This window comes from Limanda limanda, chromosome 2 (assembly GCF_963576545.1).
Source record: "Limanda limanda chromosome 2, fLimLim1.1, whole genome shotgun sequence".
Lineage (NCBI taxonomy): Eukaryota > Metazoa > Chordata > Actinopteri > Pleuronectiformes > Pleuronectidae > Limanda > Limanda limanda.
In genome coordinates, this window is record NC_083637.1 from 666,321 (window position 1) to 687,500 (window position 21,180).

Below are 21,180 nucleotides of genomic sequence, written 5' to 3' on the forward strand. Positions count from 1 at the left end.
CTCGGACCCAGGACCCAGCACCATGTCGGGCATCGCCTCCACCCTGCAGCAGCGCCGCGACCATGAGCAAGGCATCGGGAGCCACGACCGGGCTCTGAAGTACCTGAACCAGGACTACGAGGCTCTGCGGCAGCAGTGCTTCGAGTCCGGAACCTTGTTCCAGGACGAGTCGTTCCCGGCGCTGCCCTCGTCCCTGGGCTTCAAGGAGCTTGGAGCCGGATCCTACAAGACCCGCGGGGTGACCTGGAAGCGACCGACGGTCAGTTCCTCTCCATCTGTAACTTTATGACTTATTATTTATGATGAATTATTCAAACCTGCTTCACCAGCTTTGTTCTTCACCAAGACTAGAAAAGTTCAAATTATCACATCAGTGACTTATAAATAAACCGTCTGAAGTCACTTTATTTGATCAGACAGAAATCGAATCAGATCAGAAATTCATCTGTTAACACCTGTTTCCTGTTTGAAGAGGAGTCAGGTCACTTTACAGGTTGATCAGGTTTACATGAGAGAGAGAGAGAGAGAGAGAGAGAGAGAGAGAGAGAGAGAGAGAGAGAGAGAGAGAGAGAGAGAGAGAGAGAGAGAGAGAGAGAGAGAGAGAGAGAGAGAGAGAGAGAGAGAGAGAGAGAGAGAGAGAGCTACAAACGATGGTAAATTATCAACATGTAGATATAATCATGTTGATACGAAATATTTAGATATAATCATGTTAATATGAAACATGTCGATTTAATCATGTTAATATGAAACATGTCGATTTAATCATGTTAATATGAAACATGTCAATTTAATCATGTTAATATGAAACATGTCGATTTAATCATGTTAATATGAAACATGTCGATTTAATCATGTTAATATGAAACATGTCTATTTAATCATGTTAATATGAAACATGTAGATTTAATCATGTTAATATGAAACATGTCGATTTAATCATGTTAATATAAAACATGTAGATTTAATCATGTTAATATGAAACATGTCGATTTAATCATGTTAATATGAAACATGTCGATTTAATCATGTTAATATGAAACATGTAGATTTAATCATGTTAATATGAAACATGTAGATTTAATAAACCCAGTCACTGAACCCGGGTCTGTTAACCTGAGTTAAACCACAGTAGGTTGAACAGGCTCCGCCCTGAGGACTGAATCTCTTGAATAAATATCTGTAAAGCTTTTTAAATAACCTTGAATCTCATGATTTGTTTGAAGTATTATTTGTTCTTAAAAATGAAACCAGTGTAGGAGGTGTTTCAGACCTTCTGTCTGCAGGTCTCAGGTCAGACCAGCACCTCCAGGACACATCTGCATGAGCTGTTGTTTGTGTGTGCAGGAGCTGACCTCTGACCCCGAGTTCATCCTGTCGGGAGCGTCCAGGACCGACATCTGTCAGGGAGCTCTGGGTGAGTGAGAAGATCTGTGACTCAGCGTCTTAGTGACGACACCGGGTCAAAGACAGTCTGAAGGGTCAGGTTCAGGGGTCAAAGGTCATGTCAATGATGTCCTCACAGCTTCAGAGGGACACATGTGTGAGCGTGATGAGACTGAACCTGTTGTAGTGATTGATGATGAATGAGAGGCTCATGGTGTTCACGTTCACCAGGTGTGAGATGCTCTGTGGTGTGAAGACCTGATTCCAGATGTTTCTTGACTTCATTAAACTAACGAGTGGAGTCTCGTGACAACTGGGCCTGAAAAGTCTGACTCTGCTCGGTGCACCTGAACGCCTCTGACGTGTTTGAGTCACACGAAGCGCCTCGACATCAAAGAGCTGGAAAATTCCATTGACACGAATGGGTGTGTGTCTGTGTGTGTGTGTGTGTGTGTGTTGACAGTTGCAGTCAGGGCGTGTTGTCGTGCCGACTGAAACTGTAAACAAGCGGACGTTTCTCCTCCAGGAGAGAAACCGTTACCATAGCAACACAGGAAACACCACACAGCCAATCCCAGAGCGACAGCTCACTGACCCCTCCCTTTGAACACTGATGGTGTGTTTCATGACTTTCCGACATCTGAGTTCTAACAGTCAGCTCATAAACACACGGAACCAAACTCCCATGATCCTTTTCACAGCCTCTGTGTTCTGCCATAGCTCTAAGCCCCGCCTCCTGTCTGTGTGTCATCAGGTGACTGCTGGCTGCTCGCCGCCATCGCCTCTCTGACTCTGAACCAGGAAGTTCTGGCTCGAGTGGTTCCACACGGGCAGAGCTTCCAGGAGGGGGAGTACGCTGGAATCTTCCACTTCCAGGTACACAAGTACACAAGTACACAAGTACACATAGTACACATAGTACACACCACTGTGAGAAATACCAGTACTCAGGTACAAGTACAAGCGCTCAGGGGACAGATCGGGCGGAGGTCAGAGGTCGTTGGTACAAAGACACGACTCTGGAACCAGAACCTGACGAGTCCTCTTCTCTGTGTGTGTGTGTGTGTGTGTGTGTGTGTGTGTGTGTGTGTGTGTGTGTGTGTGTGTGTGTGTGTGTGTGTGTGTGTGTGTGTGTGTCTGTGTGTCTGTGTGTCTGTGTGTCTGTGTGTGTGTGTCTGTGTGTGTGTCTGTGTTTGTGTGTGTGTGTCTGTGTGTGTGTCTGTGTGTGTGTCTGTGTGTGTGTCTGTGTCTGTGTCTGTGTGTGTGTGTGTGTGTGTGTGTGTGTGTGTCTGTGTGTGTGTGTGTGTCTGTGTGTGTGTGTGTGTGTGTGAGAGAGTGTGTGTGTCTGGGTGTGTGTGTCTGTGTGTGTGTCTGTGTCTGTGTCTTTATGTGTGTGTGTGTGTGTGTGTGTGTGTGTGTGTGTGTGTGTGTGTGTGTGTGTGTGTGTGTGTGTGTGTGTCTGTGTCTGTGTCTGTGTCTGTGTCTGTGTCTGTGTCTGTGTCTGTGTCTGTGTGTGTGTGTGTGTCTGTGTGTGTGTAGTTCTGGCAGTACGGAGACTGGGTGGACGTGGTGATCGACGACCGTCTCCCGGTGAAAGACGACGAGCTGCTGTTCGTCCACTCGGCCGAGGGGGCGGAGTTCTGGAGCGCTCTGCTGGAGAAGGCCTACGCCAAGTAAGACCCTGAGTGGAGATCAGCTGACGTCTGCTCTGAGGATTCTCATAAGACCTGAATCTTTTTATAGTGTCATCATCATCACATTCACATCCATCGACTTCTGGTTATTGGTGCTCAGATTAGGGGGGGGGGGGCTGGCCTCAGGGGTGGGGCTTGCATCTCTAAAGGAGGTTTCCCAGGAGACTTCCTAACTAGAGACCTGTCCCACCTTCACCATGGAGGACAGGTTCTACTCCCAGAGGTCTGAACTCAGCAGACATGTAGGGTGGCTTCAGGAGCTCCTGAGAGAGCTTCTTCTTCTGATGTCCTCAGTCTGGGCTAAGCCACGCCTTCCCTTCCAGAGCCTCCAGATTGTTTGCCAGATCTTCTTTCTGGCAAACGGAAAGTTCCTCTCCATTAACCTTCTGAACTCCTCCCACACCCAAGTTCTTGCTTCCGCGACAGCAGAAGCTCCAACCTTCTCGGCCTCTTGGCACCTGTCTGCTGCTCCAGGAGACCTCCTACCCTCACTGCTGCTGGTTGTGGATCTTCAGACCACAGCTCCCACCACACAACTTCACCCTAACACACAAAAACCTGTGACACAGCTGCAGGAGTGTTCACCTGCTCGGGTGTGAGCTGCCACATGTCGTCCAGCCTCCACCCGGCATTCTCTACATGTGTTTATATAGGGAGAGTCAGAGAGAACCACACCCATCTGCACACACACACACACACAGACACACACACACACAGACACACACACACACACACATTAGTGCTCAGGTGTTGATGTGTGATGTCCCTTCAGGGTGAACGGGTGTTACGAGGCTCTGTCTGGAGGAGCGACCACCGAGGGCTTTGAGGATTTCACAGGAGGCATCGCTGAGGTCCACGACCTGAACCGAGCAGATCCTCATCTGTTCCACATCATCAGCAAAGCTCTGGACCGCGGCTCGCTGCTCGGCTGCTCCATCGACGTGAGGCCACACCCCCTCTCCCTCTGCTGATGAGAAACTGTTTCCTACAGAGCAGAACTTTATTCTAAATATTAACAAAGTCAGAAAATGTATTTGAGTTAATCTACTGAAAAAAAACGTGTGTGTGGGTTTTTGTGGCAAAATACATTTCTTTCAGATCACGAGTTCGTCCGACTCAGAGGCCGTTACCTCTCAGAAGCTGGTGAAAGGCCACGCCTACTCACTGACAGGTGCAGCTGAGGTGAGAGAGCACCCCCCCCCCCCCACCGTGTGTGTGTGTGTGTGTGTGTTTAATTTCCCATCGGCATTAGCAGCTTGAGTTCCTGTTGTCCAGATGAGACAGGACCTCACCTGTTATCCAATCAGCACTGACATGTCGTTAACAATTTGTTGTTTTTTGTTGGCTCTGAATGTGACCTGAAAAGGGGCGGGGTTTCTTCTTCTTCTTTGTTTGGTTTGTGGGGACTTGATAATTAATTTAGTGATGTTGTGTTTTTATCTCTGACGTGTAAGGAAACCTTGAGTACTCGGAAAGGCGGCTATAAATAAAATATTTAATTATTATTAATATCCAATCACATCCCTGTGGTCTGCTCTGTGTGTGATGGTCTGCAGGTGGAGTACCGTGGAGACAAGGAGAAGCTGATCCGGGTCAGGAACCCCTGGGGTCAGGTGGAGTGGACCGGAGCCTGGAGTGATGAGTAGGTAGACACCCTGAAGTACATGAATACAACATGTGAAGTACTGCAACATACTACATGAATACAACACGTGAAGTACTGCAACATACTACATGAATACAACATGTGAAGTACTGCAACATACTACATGAATACAACATGTGAAGTACTGCAACATACTACATGAATACAACATGTGAAGTACTGCAACTGCAACATACTACATGAATACAACACGTGAAGTACTGCAACATACCACATGAATACAACACGTGAAGTACTGTAACATACTACATGAATACAACACGTGAAGTACTGCAACTGGAACATACTACATGAATACAACACGTGAAGTACTGCAACATACTACATGAATACAACACGTGAAGTACTGCAACATACTACATGAATACAACACGTGAAGTACTGCAACTGGAACATACTACATGAATACAACACGTGAAGTACTGCAACATACTACATGAATACAACATGTGAAGTACTGCAACTGGAACATACTACATGAATACAACACGTGAAGTACTGCAACATACTACATGAATACAACACGTGACGTACTGCAACTGTAACATACTACATGAATACAACACGTGAAGTACTGCAACTGCAACATACTACATGAATACAACATGTGAAGTACTGCAACTGGAACATACTACATGAATACAACATGTGAAGTACTGCAACTGCAACATACTACATGAATACAACACGTGAAGTACTGTTACATACTACATGAATACAACACGTGAAGTACTGCAACATACTACATGAATACAACACGTGAAGTACTGCAACATACTACATGAATACAACACGTGAAGTACTGTAACATACTACATGAATACAACACGTGAAGTACTGCAACATACTACATGAATACAACACGTGAAGTACTGCAACATACTACATGAATACAACACGTGAAGTACTGCAACTGGAACATACTACATGAATACAACACGTGAAGTACTGCAACATACCACATGAATACAACATGTGAAGTACTGCAACTGGAACATACTACATGAATACAACATGTGAAGTACTGCAACTGGAACATACTACATGAATACAACACGTGAAGTACTGCAACATACCACATGAATACAACACGTGACGTACTGCAACTGTAACATACTACATGAATACAACACGTGAAGTGCTGCAACTGCAACATACTACATGAATACAACATGTGAAGTACTGCAACTGGAACATACTACATGAATACAACATGTGAAGTACTGCAACTGGAACATACTACATGAATACAACACGTGAAGTACTGCAACATACCACATGAATACAACACGTGACGTACTGCAACTGTAACATACTACATGAATACAACACGTGAAGTACTGCAACATACTACATGAATACAACACGTGAAGTACTGTAACATACTACATGAATACAACACGTGAAGTACTGCAACATACTACATGAATACAACACGTGAAGTACTGTAACATACTACATGAATACAACACGTGAAGTACTGTAACATACTACATGAATACAACACGTGAAGTACTGTAACATACTACATGAATACAACACGTGAAGTACTGCAACATACTACATGAATACAACACGTGAAGTACTGCAACATACTACATGAATACAACACGTGAAGTACTGTAACATACTACATGAATACAACACGTGAAGTACTGTAACATACTACATGAATACAACACGTGACGTACTGTAACATACTACATGAATACAACACGTGAAGTACTGTAACATACTACATGAATACAACACGTGAAGTACTGTAACATACTACATGAATACAACACGTGAAGTACTGCAACATACTACATGAATACAACACGTGAAGTACTGTAACATACTACATGAATACAACACGTGAAGTACTGTAACATACTACATGAATACAACACGTGAAGTACTGTAACATACTACATGAATACAACACGTGAAGTACTGCAACATACTACATGAATACAACACGTGAAGTACTGCAACATACTACATGAATACAACACGTGAAGTACTGCAACATACTACATGAATACAACACGTGAAGTACTGCAACATACTACATGAATACAACACGTGAAGTACTGTAACATACTACATGAATACAACACGTGAAGTACTGCAACATACTACATGAATACAACACGTGAAGTACTGCAACATACTACATGAATACAACACGTGAAGTACTGCAACTGGAACATACTACATGAATACAACACGTGAAGTACTGCAACATACCACATGAATACAACACGTGACGTACTGCAACTGTAACATACTACATGAATACAACACGTGAAGTACTGCAACTGCAACATACTACATGAATACAACATGTGAAGTACTGCAACTGGAACATACTACATGAATACAACATGTGAAGTACTGCAACTGGAACATACTACATGAATACAACACGTGAAGTACTGCAACATACCACATGAATACAACACGTGACGTACTGCAACTGTAACATACTACATGAATACAACACGTGAAGTACTGTAACATACTACATGAATACAACACGTGAAGTACTGCAACTGCAACATACTACATGAATACAACATGTGAAGTACTGTTACATACTACATGAATACAACACGTGAAGTACTGCAACATACTACATGAATACAACACGTGAAGTACTGCAACATACTACATGAATACAACACGTGAAGTACTGTAACATACTACATGAATACAACACGTGAAGTACTGCAACATACTACATGAATACAACACGTGAAGTACTGTAACATACTACATGAATACAACACGTGAAGTACTGTAACATACTACATGAATACAACACGTGAAGTACTGTAACATACTACATGAATACAACACGTGAAGTACTGTAACATACTACATGAATACAACACGTGAAGTACTGCAACATACTACATGAATACAACACGTGAAGTACTGCAACATACTACATGAATACAACACGTGAAGTACTGTAACATACTACATGAATACAACACGTGAAGTACTGTAACATACTACATGAATACAACACGTGAAGTACTGTAACATACTACATGAATACAACACGTGAAGTACTGTAACATACTACATGAATACAACACGTGAAGTACTGCAACATACTACATGAATACAACACGTGAAGTACTGCAACATACTACATGAATACAACACGTGAAGTACTGTAACATACTACATGAATACAACACGTGAAGTACTGTAACATACTACATGAATACAACACGTGAAGTACTGTAACATACTACATGAATACAACACGTGAAGTACTGCAACTGCAACATACTACATGAATACAACATGTGAAGTACTGTTACATACTACATGAATACAACACGTGAAGTACTGCAACATACTACATGAATACAACACGTGAAGTACTGCAACATACTACATGAATACAACACGTGAAGTACTGTAACATACTACATGAATACAACACGTGAAGTACTGCAACATACTACATGAATACAACACGTGAAGTACTGTAACATACTACATGAATACAACACGTGAAGTACTGTAACATACTACATGAATACAACACGTGAAGTACTGTAACATACTACATGAATACAACACGTGAAGTACTGTAACATACTACATGAATACAACACGTGAAGTACTGCAACATACTACATGAATACAACACGTGAAGTACTGCAACATACTACATGAATACAACACGTGAAGTACTGTAACATACTACATGAATACAACACGTGAAGTACTGTAACATACTACATGAATACAACACGTGAAGTACTGTAACATACTACATGAATACAACACGTGAAGTACTGTAACATACTACATGAATACAACACGTGAAGTACTGCAACATACTACATGAATACAACACGTGAAGTACTGCAACATACTACATGAATACAACACGTGAAGTACTGTAACATACTACATGAATACAACACGTGAAGTACTGTAACATACTACATGAATACAACACGTGAAGTACTGTAACATACTACATGAATACAACACGTGAAGTACTGCAACTGCAACATACTACATGAATACAACATGTGAAGTACTGTTACATACTACATGAATACAACACGTGAAGTACTGCAACATACTACATGAATACAACACGTGAAGTACTGCAACATACTACATGAATACAACACGTGAAGTACTGTAACATACTACATGAATACAACACGTGAAGTACTGCAACATACTACATGAATACAACACGTGAAGTACTGTAACATACTACATGAATACAACACGTGAAGTACTGTAACATACTACATGAATACAACACGTGAAGTACTGTAACATACTACATGAATACAACACGTGAAGTACTGTAACATACTACATGAATACAACACGTGAAGTACTGCAACATACTACATGAATACAACACGTGAAGTACTGCAACATACTACATGAATACAACACGTGAAGTACTGTAACATACTACATGAATACAACACGTGAAGTACTGTAACATACTACATGAATACAACACGTGAAGTACTGTAACATACTACATGAATACAACACGTGAAGTACTGTAACATACTACATGAATACAACACGTGAAGTACTGCAACATACTACATGAATACAACACGTGAAGTACTGCAACATACTACATGAATACAACACGTGAAGTACTGTAACATACTACATGAATACAACACGTGAAGTACTGTAACATACTACATGAATACAACACGTGAAGTACTGTAACATACTACATGAATACAACACGTGAAGTACTGCAACTGCAACATACTACATGAATACAACATGTGAAGTACTGTTACATACTACATGAATACAACACGTGAAGTACTGCAACATACTACATGAATACAACACGTGAAGTACTGCAACATACTACATGAATACAACACGTGAAGTACTGTAACATACTACATGAATACAACACGTGAAGTACTGCAACATACTACATGAATACAACACGTGAAGTACTGTAACATACTACATGAATACAACACGTGAAGTACTGTAACATACTACATGAATACAACACGTGAAGTACTGTAACATACTACATGAATACAACACGTGAAGTACTGTAACATACTACATGAATACAACACGTGAAGTACTGCAACATACTACATGAATACAACACGTGAAGTACTGCAACATACTACATGAATACAACACGTGAAGTACTGTAACATACTACATGAATACAACACGTGAAGTACTGTAACATACTACATGAATACAACACGTGAAGTACTGTAACATACTACATGAATACAACACGTGAAGTACTGTAACATACTACATGAATACAACACGTGAAGTACTGCAACATACTACATGAATACAACACGTGAAGTACTGCAACATACTACATGAATACAACACGTGAAGTACTGTAACATACTACATGAATACAACACGTGAAGTACTGTAACATACTACATGAATACAACACGTGAAGTACTGTAACATACTACATGAATACAACACGTGAAGTACTGTAACATACTACATGAATACAACACGTGAAGTACTGTAACATACTACATGAATACAACACGTGAAGTACTGTAACATACTACATGAATACAACACGTGAAGTACTGCAACTGCAACATACTACATGAATACAACATGTGAAGTACTGTTACATACTACATGAATACAACACGTGAAGTACTGCAACATACTACATGAATACAACACGTGAAGTACTGCAACATACTACATGAATACAACACGTGAAGTACTGTAACATACTACATGAATACAACACGTGAAGTACTGCAACATACTACATGAATACAACACGTGAAGTACTGTAACATACTACATGAATACAACACGTGAAGTACTGTAACATACTACATGAATACAACACGTGAAGTACTGTAACATACTACATGAATACAACACGTGAAGTACTGTAACATACTACATGAATACAACACGTGAAGTACTGCAACATACTACATGAATACAACACGTGAAGTACTGCAACATACTACATGAATACAACACGTGAAGTACTGTAACATACTACATGAATACAACACGTGAAGTACTGTAACATACTACATGAATACAACACGTGAAGTACTGTAACATACTACATGAATACAACACGTGAAGTACTGTAACATACTACATGAATACAACACGTGAAGTACTGCAACATACTACATGAATACAACACGTGAAGTACTGCAACATACTACATGAATACAACACGTGAAGTACTGTAACATACTACATGAATACAACACGTGAAGTACTGTAACATACTACATGAATACAACACGTGAAGTACTGTAACATACTACATGAATACAACACGTGACATATAGAAGCTTCAGTTTCCAGGCAGCACCTGAATGAATCATTGCGTCACCGGAGCCGGGGTCATGTTCATACCTGCAGCTCTGTTTGTCACATGGCCCCTCCCTGTTGTTCGACCCCTCCCTGTTGTTCGGCCCCTCTCTGTTGTTCGGCCCCTCCCTGTTGTTCTGCCCCTCCCTGTTGTTTGGCCCCTCCCTGTTGTTGTGAGCTGGGTGAAGACTGCTCCTCTACAAACAGCTCAGATAACTGACTCGTTACTCTGCTGCCTCCTGGTGGCTGAGACTCACATTTCCGCTGCTTGTATTTGACAGAATGGGAGGGGACCCCGGGGTTCAGCTGCATTAAGGAACTGTAGTTTCAAACATCAAAGGGGACACATGGTGTCCTTAAAACCTTTTGTCGTCTTCTAACTGTTTTCCCCCCCCACAGTTCCATGAATTGGCGTTACATCAGCGACGAGGACAGAGAGCGTCTCAGCCACCGCTCCGAGGACGGAGAGTTCTGGTAAACCTTTTCTCCGTTTTTCTACAAACTACCTGAACGTTGTCATCAGGTTCTGTGAACGAGGAGAAACCTTGTGCTCCGTCTTGCAGGATGTCTTTCACCGACTTCATGCGACATTACTCGCGGGTGGAGATCTGTAACCTGACGCCGGACGCCCTGAGCGACGAGGGCGTCTCCAAGTGGGCTCTGTCCAAGTTCGAGGGCAGCTGGAGGAGAGGGTCCACTGCTGGAGGCTGCAGGAACTTCCCTGGTGAGTGATCGTGTCAGACCAAGAGCAGGTCACAAAACAATCATCTGCAGGACCCACCACATGTTCTTCTAGAGACCTTCTGACCTTCTGACCCTCTTCTCTGGGACCGCAGACACCTTCTGGACGAACCCTCAGTTTGTCATCAGGCTGGACGAGGAGGACGACGACCCGGAGGACGGCGAGGCTGGCTGCAGCTTTGTGGTCGGTCTGATCCAGAAGAACCGCAGATGCAAGAGGAAGATGGGAGAGGACATGCACACCATCGGCTTTGCCATCTACGAGGTGAAGACGCACGTTTCTGGCTGCCAGTGGTTGTTTGACAGATCTGAGCAATGACTCAGTTTGGCCTCGAGGACAAATTCTGATTCAGGAAAAAAAGCTGTTTGGACTGAGGACAGTGAGAGAGGAAGTGTAGCAGGTGAACAGTTTGTAGTCAGGAAACAGTTGAACCTTCAGACGCAGCTCCATGACTGCAGCAGCCACAGCTTCTGACAGGGGATTGGTTGTCACCTCTCACCAGCAGCCAATGAAAGAGAAGCAGGAAGTTCGGGAGATGTCAGATAAAAGCAGAAACAGACGTGAGATGACTTCTCGACTCGGAGGTTCATGTGTGTGAATGTCTGTTTCTTGTGTTCCAGGTTCCTGACGAGGTACTGATCATCTCCGACACGTTCTTCTTCTTCTGAGTTGGTTCCTCAGCTGCACTTGTATTGTCTGTGAGATGTTCTGTGATGTGAAGCTGCCTCCTTGTGTCTGTCAGTTCTCTGGTCAGAGGGCCGTGCACCTCAACAAGAACTTCTTCCTGCGTCACGCCTCCGCCGCTCGCTCCGAAACCTTCATCAACCTGCGAGAGGTCTGCAGCCGCTTCTGTCTGCCGCCCGGAGAGTACCTGATCATCCCGTCCACGTTCGATGCCAACCTCAACGGAGACTTCCATGTCCGGGTCTTCTCTGAGAAACAGGCCGAATTTCAGTAGGTCTCCTGGCAGGGGGGGGGGGGGTGGGGGGGTGTGGGGGGTGTTGGAGGACCCGCAGACGCTGAGTTAATCTGTGACTGTTTGTCTTCCTGCAGAGAGTTGGACGACCCCATCGAGTCCAGAGTGGAGAAGGTGAGAGAGGTTTTGAGAATGTCTTTAATTTAAAGAAATAAGAACAAAAAACATCAAAATGAAAAAAAAATACAGCTCATCTTATTCAGATTCTTCCTGAGAACGAACCTTTGTGTTTCCAGCTTCTCGAGATTCTACATTTTTCTATTCAGACCATCAGAAGTTTATATTTAATAAATCTTGTGTCGTCTCACGATCGGACTGCTGTGTCGTCAGGTGGAGCTGGACGAGGACGATGTGGACGATCGGTTCAGGAGTCTATTCGGACAGCTGGCGGGGGGGGTGAGCTGCTGATGGTCATGTTGTCTCAGAATATGTTGTTTGACATGTGCGTGACGAAGCGTCTCTCCGCCACAGGACTGTGAGATCAGCGCCTTCGAGCTGATGAAGATCCTCAACAAAGTGGTGACTAAACGTAAGACTGAGCCTCAGACTCGGGTTGTTTCCGTCGACGGTGAAATAACCGTCGGTGCGTTTGTGTCCGACAGGATCCGACATCCAGACCAGCGGCTTCAGCATCACAACGTGTCGCAACATGGTCAACCTGCTGGACGTATCCTTCCACTGCTCCTCACACGGGATGTGGCTACTGGTTTCAATTTAGTTTTACATTTCATTTGATTTAGCTGCATCAACCATGAGGAAACAAACCAGAACAAGAATCTTAAAAAGTACAATTATCTTCAAGAAAGCCAAACTACAAAGGGCTTCATGTAAGTGACTTATAAGAGCTAAGTGAAAGGTTTAGGATGTTGAGTGTTCGGCTCAGTGAGGGAGCAACGAGCCCAGTGGACGGGCTGGGATATACAGATGTTATAAATATACCTCATATATAAACTTATGATATAGATTATATTTTATTTTTAGAAATATCACTAAAATACCTAATACATGACAGAGACAACCCGTGAAACGGATCAACTCAACCCGCTGTTCAGGTGTCAGATGTAGTTTTTGATTCCACCAGCAGGAGGAGTAAGATACAAACAGAGTCGAGTTCTAACTTTCACAACGTCGGTAACAATCTCCGCTTCACTTCCTGAACGTTTGCTGCAGAAAGACGGAAGCGGGAAACTGGGTCTGGTCGAGTTCAAAATTCTGTGGACAAAGATCGAAAGCTTTCTGGTGAGTTGTGTGTCGACCTTTGACCTCAGCGAGAGGACATGTCCCGTTAACTGGCCTTTCGTCCTGTGACAGACCATCTACAGAGAGAAGGACGTGGACCAGACGGGGACAATCAGCTCCACAGAGATGAGACTTGCTGTGGAGGAAGCAGGTAAAGAAGCTGACGTCTTCAAACTTTAGTTCATGTCTGGAAGAAGCTTTAAAAAGATCTTGAATCAAATATAAGTTTTAGTCTCGCAGATAACTTGAATCTGGAACAGGAAGTACAGACTGAAGGAGGAGCAGACGTGACCTCTGACCCTCTGTGCTCCTCAGGGTTCAGTCTGAATAATCCTCTGCATCAGGTCCTCGTGGCTCGGTACAGTGAACAGGACCTCACCATCGACTTCGACAACTTCGTCAGCTGCTTGGTTCGTCTGGAGACCATGTTCGGTGGGTCCTCACTGTCCTCATGTCCCCACTGTCCTCACACTGTCCTCACACTGTCTCTAACCACACTGTCCTCACAACGTTCTCACACTGTCCTCATGTCCTCACACTGTCCTCACACTGTCTCTAACCACACTGTCCTCACACTGTCCTCATGTCCTCACAACGTTCTCACTGTCCTCACACTGTCTCTAACCACACTGTCCTCACAACGTTCTCACACTGTCCTCATACTGTCTCTAACCACACTGTCCTCACACTGTCTCTAACCACACTGTCCACATGTCCTCACTAACCACACTGTCCACATGTCCTGACTAACCACACTGTCCTCACACTGTCTCTAACCACACTGTCCTCACAACGTTCTCACACTGTCCTCATGTCCTCACACTGTCTCTAACCACACTGTCCACAGGTCCTCACAACGTCCACACGTCCTCACTAACCACACTGTCTCTAACCACACTGTCCTCACACCGTCCACATGTCCTCATGAACCTCTGTCCTCACACTGTCTCTAACCACACTGTCCACAGGTCCTCACAACGTCCACACGTCCTCACACTGTCTCTAACCACACTGTCCACATGTCCTCACTAACCACACTGTCCACATGTCCTCACTAACCACACTGTCCACATGTCCTCACTAACCACACTGTCCACATGTCCTCACTAACCACATGTTCTCATGAACCACTCTGTCCTCTTACTGTCTTCACTAACCACACTGTCCTCTCACTGTCCTCACACCGTCCTCTCACTGTCCTCACACCGTCCACATGTCCTCATGAACCTCTGTCCTCACACTGTCTCTAACCACACTGTCCACAGGTCCTCACAACGTCCACACGTCCTCACACTGTCTCTAACCACACTGTCCACATGTCCTCACTAACCACACTGTCCACATGTCCTCACTAACCACACTGTCCACATGTCCTCACTAACCACACTGTCCACATGTCCTCACTAACCACATGTTCTCATGAACCACTCTGTCCTCTTACTGTCTTCACTAACCACACCGTCCTCTCACTGTCCTCACACCGTCCTCTCACTGTCCTCTCACTGTCCTCACACCAACCTTATGAACCATGATTGTGATTTAAATGTTTTCTCTCAGACACGTTCAACGAGCTGGACAGAGACGACTCCGGAACCATCGAGCTGAGCCTCCTGGAGGTGAGAACCTGTTCTAGTTTGATTCCTTCACTAGTCCCTTCAGTGATTAGAACGATAAGTGAGCTGTGACCTTGTGTTTCTCTGCAGTGGCTGAACGTGTCCATGCTCTGAGGACCCGGACCCGTCTGATCCAGATCAGGACGTTCAGACCTGAGCTGACATAAATATAATCTGACGTTTGATCACGTTTAATGAGAAACTGTAATGAGCTGGTTAAAGGATTAATAATCAATGAATTCAGAATAAAGAGAATTTAAAAACAGAATCTGTGTTTTTATTTCTTTTAAAACAAAGAAGTTCAAATCAATGAAATGTCCATTTAAAGGCTGAAGCTGATGTCCAATGAGAAGGAGACAGCTGTGGCTGGTGTAACATCCTCCACCAGGAGGCGCTGTGACCTCATCTCACTTCTCTTCAAGACGTCATCGCTGTGTTTTCTGTCGGGCAAACTCCTCGGCCCACCTCAGAGCCTCTGTGATGTCACTGCTACTTCCTGTTCCCTTGGCAACCACTGCTGTGCCACCAGCACTCCCCCCGAGGTGACGGCACACCGCCAGCGCCCAATCAGAGGCCGGGAGACAGTTTGCATCCTGAGGAGGGAAAGAACCAAGCCAATCAGATTGTAGCTGACATGGGGGTGATGCAGCTTGATGTTCTCACCCGTCATTCAAACGGACACAGAGGAAGAGAATGTTTCAGCTGCGGTTACCTTAGGAACCTGACAGGCACAGAGAACCTTCCCAGAATGCCTCTGGTGAGCGAGCAGCATCACGAAGCTGAGCGGAGCGAGGGCGCTCACCTGGTTCACCGTCTTCATCACAACCTGGAACGTGTGGAAGTCACAGTGATGTCATCAGTCATTTTTGCCTTTTAGGATTTCTCCATTTGCTTTGGATTTATATATTTTTCTGAATCACAGCTGATATTCAATACAGAGCAACCAATCAGCACAGAGCTGTCTGGGAGGCGGAGCTACAGGAACATCAGGTCCTCACCGACAGGGAGTCCGTCTCCAACGCGTCCACCAGCAGAACCTTCCTGCCGTTCTTCTCCAGCAGAGCCTGAGCGTTACCCGCAGCCTGAGCAAAGCATCATGGGAAAACACCCAGATCAGCAGAATACAATCGCCATCCTGTGGTTGTACACCGCTACCAACCATGACCTATGACCTCTCAAATATGATCACTTAATTTTTTAGTTCAATTGAACATTTGTACCAGATCTGTAGGAGTTCTCTCTTAGATATTATTGTTATTGTAGGACAACAGGTCAGGAGTGAAAGGTCACCTCTCTGGTCTCCAGCTTCCTGACGGCCGTGTGGCTGCTCCTCTGCAGAGCTCGGAGTCCGTGCTGCAGTTCCCTGCGCTGCCACTGGGGAACGGGTGTGGTGTCTACAGTCTGACAGAAACAGCTCAGGGTCAAACAGGAAGTCAGAGTTTCTCTGCACTGTGACTCCAACTTCTTACAGTTTCTCCTCATCTTTCATGGAACATTGGTTAGGACACAGATTATTTGGACTTTCCAAATGCAACCTACAGTCTCACAGGACGTAGTGCATTCTGGGTAGGATACCTACATCAGAGAGGACGCCAATCTCCTTGGCGAAGCGCTGGGCGGAGTCAAAGCTGCAGTGGGTGGAGTCTGTCAGTCTGGCTGCCAGAGAGTCCACTTCCTCAGACAACACCTGACCCGCCTCCCGAGCCTGGACACAACCACTTTTATATTATTCAGACATTTATTTTTTTTAACATCAGGAGCAGACAGGATGTGAGGTCACTGACCCGGGTCGCTTCCTGTCCCGTCACAGCGATGATGCGACTGATTCCTTTGACCATCTGTCTCTCGGAGACAATCACCAGATCCTCGATAGCTCCGGTCTTCAGCAGGTGACTGAGCAGAGACAGGAAGCAGCGGGACACGGTCACACTTCCTGTCAATGTTTCACAGCTTTCAAAATAAGTTTCCTGTGCGTTGTTGTGTTTCCGTCTCACGTTCCACAGCAGAGCTCCACAGACGTCTGTCTCTCTGTCCCCTTGTCCAACAGCTCAGAAACCGGGACGTCCACCGCCACCACCCGGACAGGGTCAGGATACACCTGAGACAGGAAGTCACAGACGGTCAGAGCAGCTACAGAGAGACGGACCGGGTCTCATGATGGACGGACGCTCACCTCGTCCACGGTCCTCAGTCCCTCGATGCTCCTGGCGCTCTGCAGAGGAAGCTCCTGGCTGTGGACGATCTGATTGGCTGAGACCATGTCCTTAACACGTCTTTCTACCTGCTGCAGCTGAGACACGCTCAGAGAACCCTGAGGAAGAGAAACGATAGAACCATCAGAGACAGACAGAGAGACAGATGGAGGGACGGACAGACAGATGGAGGGACGGAGGGACAGACAGAGGGACAGAGGGACAGACAGACAGAGGGACAGACAGACGGACAGACAGACAGACAGACGACAGAGGGACAGACAGAGGGACAGACAGACAGAGGGACAGACAGACAGAGGGAGGGACAGAGGGACAGACAGACAGACAGAGGGACAGACAGACAGAGGGACAGACAGACAGAGGGAAGGACAGACGGACAGACCGACAGACAGACAGAGGGACAGACAGACAGAGGGACAATCAGAGGGACAGACAGACAGAGGGACAGACAGACAGAGGGACGGACAGACAGACAGAGGGACAGACAGACAGAGGGACGGACAGACAGAGGGACAGACAGACAGACGGACAGAGGGACAGACAGAGGGACAGACAGACAGATGGAGGGACGGAGGGACGGAGGGACAGACAGAGGGACAGACAGACAGAGGGACAGACAGACAGAGGGAAGGACAGACCGACAGACCGACAGACCGACAGACAGACAGACAGACAGACAGACGGACAGACAGACGGACAGAGGGACAGACAGAGGGACAGACAGACAGAGGGACAGACAGAGGGACGGACAGACAGAGGGACGGACAGACAGAGGGACGGACAGACAGACAGAGGGACAGACGGACAGAGGGACAGACGGACAGACGGACAGACGGACGGACAGACAGACGGACGGACAGACAGAGGGACGGACAGACAGAGGGACGGACAGACAGACAGACAGACAGACAGACAGACAGACAGACAGACAGACAGACAGACAGACAGACAGACAGACAGACAGACAGACAGACAGACAGACAGACAGACAGACAGACAGACAGACAGACAGACAGACAGACAGACAGACAGACAGACAGACAGACAGACAGACAGACAGACAGACAGACAGACAGACAGACAGACAGACAGACAGACAGACAGACAGACAGACAGACAGACAGACAGACAGACAGACAGACAGACAGACAGACAGACAGACAGACCGACAGACCGACAGACCGACAGACCGACAGACCGACAGACCGACAGACCGACAGACCGACAGACAGACAGACAGACAGACAGACAGACAGACAGACAGACAGACAGACAGACAGACAGACAGACAGACAGACAGAGGGACAGACAGACAGAGGGACAATCAGAGGGACAATCAGAGGGACAGACAGACAGAGGGACGGACAGACAGAGGGACGGACAGACAGACAGAGGGACAGACAGACAGAGGGACAGACAGACAGAGGGACAGACAGACAGAGGGACAGACAGACAGAGGGACAGACAGAGGGACAGACAGACAGACAGACAGAGGGACGGACAGACAGACAGAGGGACAGAGACAGAGGGACAGACAGAGGGACAGACAGACAGACAGACAGACAGACAGAGGGACAGACAGACAGACGGACAGACAGAGGGACAGACAGAGGGACAGACGGACAGACAGACAGAGGGACAGACAGAGGGACAGACAGACAGAGGGACAGACAGACAGACAGACAGAGGGACAGAGACAGAGGGACAGACAGACGGAGGGACAGACAGAGGGACAGACAGACAGACAGACAGACAGACAGAGGGACAGACAGACAGACAGACGGACAGACAGAGGGACAGACAGAGGGACAGACGGACAGACAGACAGAGGGACAGACAGAGGGACAGACAGACAGAGGGACAGACAGACAGACAGACAGAGGGACAGACATACGGACAGACGGAGGGACAGACAGACAGACAGACAGAGGGACAGACAGAGGGACAGACAGACAGACAGAGGGACAGACATACGGACAGACGGAGGGACAGACAGACAGACAGACAGAGGGACAGACAGAGGGACAGACAGACAGACAGAGGGACAGACAGAGGGACAGACAGACAGACAGACAGACAGAGGGACAGTCTTTGACCTTGGCAGTGAAGTCGAAGCGGAGTCGATCAGCTGACACGTGAGAACCTCTCTGATGAACTGAAGGACCCAGAACTGTCTTCAGAGCAAAGTTCAGCAGGTGAGTGGCCGTGTGTCTCACCATGCACGCCAGCCTGTGTCCCTGAACACAGACAGACATCTAACAAGTTCCACACGCACTCCATCTGAACGTCAATGAGGACATGTCCACCATCTACTTCCTGTCTACCTGATTCAGGTGTAAGTGGAGCTGGTCTCCGGTCTGCAGAAGCTCAGTGGCGGTCACCTGATGGACCACGTACCCCCCCGCCACGACCACGTGCTCCACAGGAAACAGCACATCCTAAGAGACAGGAAACACCTGGCGTCACGACTCATCTGGACACAACACCGACCCACAATCCTTTGTGGCTGGTCCGCTCACCTGCAGGCCATCGCGTGTGAAGTAGCCCTGGTCATGTGACTGCCCCCCCTGCTCAGAATAGAAACACGTCTGATCCAGGATGACGCCGCAGCGCTGACCCTTAGTGACCTCTGACACCAGAGTCTGACCGTCGTACAGCGCCAGGACCGTCGCACTGCATGGAGGGAAAACTGCAAGGAGAGGCGATGGTTACCTGCGTGAAGCGAGCGGGGGGGCGATACCTGCGCAGGTCGACCGTGACTCACCGTATTGTTCCTCTTCCTGTCGGTACTGGTACTTCAGGCTGTCGTCGGTGTGAGGGACGGCGAGACGCTGCAGCGCCGCCAGGCTGACCACGTCCAGCATCGAGTGAGACTGGTCACCTGACCGCAGCTCGGACGCCACCTGGAGTACACACACAGGAGTCTGATGACATCATCACTTACCTGAGAGTTCACGGTTCACTACAGCTGAGATCAGGTCCGGTTTTTCACAATAAAAGCCCCCCCGTCTGCTTTACAGAAAGTAACGCAGCTGCTTCTCAATTAAAGTCTGGAGTGAATAGGTTCATTATAGGGTCTGGTTTCCATGGTAACCTTTTGGTTTCCTGCAATGAGTCGATCCAGATCCTGGCGGTCGACCCGGACTCCTCTCTCCTCCAACATCAGGTCGACCAGGTCCAGTGGAAAACCCAGATCCCTGTGTAGAGACCAGACCACCGGGGCTGAGAGAGAGAGAGAGGGAGATAGAGTGAGTGAGTGAGTGAGAGATAGAGAGTGAGAGAGTG

General features: G+C 46.4%; 2 protein-coding genes across 2 annotated transcripts in view; one reads left to right on the forward strand and one right to left on the reverse strand.

Moving 5' to 3' along the window:
- The first annotated feature begins 22 nt into the window (after nt 1-22).
- Nucleotides 23-15,893, forward strand: capn2l (calpain 2, (m/II) large subunit, like). Its single transcript, XM_061095863.1, has 21 exons — nt 23-259; nt 1,348-1,417; nt 2,141-2,262; nt 2,926-3,059; nt 3,853-4,021; nt 4,179-4,262; nt 4,637-4,722; nt 11,512-11,586; nt 11,676-11,836; nt 11,949-12,118; nt 12,475-12,486; nt 12,597-12,808; nt 12,908-12,944; nt 13,161-13,226; nt 13,302-13,359; nt 13,433-13,497; nt 14,001-14,069; nt 14,142-14,220; nt 14,385-14,501; nt 15,627-15,685; nt 15,773-15,893. Exons 1-21 carry the CDS (start codon nt 23-25, stop codon nt 15,794-15,796), a joined length of 2,106 nt encoding a protein of 701 aa, XP_060951846.1. The 3' UTR covers nt 15,797-15,893.
- A 44-nt stretch (nt 15,894-15,937) lies between these two features.
- The window catches only part of aars2 (alanyl-tRNA synthetase 2, mitochondrial (putative)), an 11,240-nt gene continuing 5,997 nt past the window's right edge, over nt 15,938-21,180 (reverse strand). Inside the window, exons 10-22 of the mRNA XM_061095622.1 lie at nt 20,990-21,117; nt 20,660-20,798; nt 20,415-20,584; nt 20,220-20,333; nt 19,992-20,132; nt 17,856-17,993; nt 17,677-17,780; nt 17,467-17,575; nt 17,262-17,387; nt 16,973-17,083; nt 16,681-16,764; nt 16,395-16,508; nt 15,938-16,275 (exon numbers count right to left, since the gene is read on the reverse strand). Coding sequence (XP_060951605.1) covers nt 16,108-16,275; nt 16,395-16,508; nt 16,681-16,764; nt 16,973-17,083; nt 17,262-17,387; nt 17,467-17,575; nt 17,677-17,780; nt 17,856-17,993; nt 19,992-20,132; nt 20,220-20,333; nt 20,415-20,584; nt 20,660-20,798; nt 20,990-21,117 — 1,646 coding nt within the window. The 3' untranslated portion in view covers nt 15,938-16,107. The remainder of the gene's footprint in view (nt 16,276-16,394; nt 16,509-16,680; nt 16,765-16,972; nt 17,084-17,261; nt 17,388-17,466; nt 17,576-17,676; nt 17,781-17,855; nt 17,994-19,991; nt 20,133-20,219; nt 20,334-20,414; nt 20,585-20,659; nt 20,799-20,989; nt 21,118-21,180) is intronic.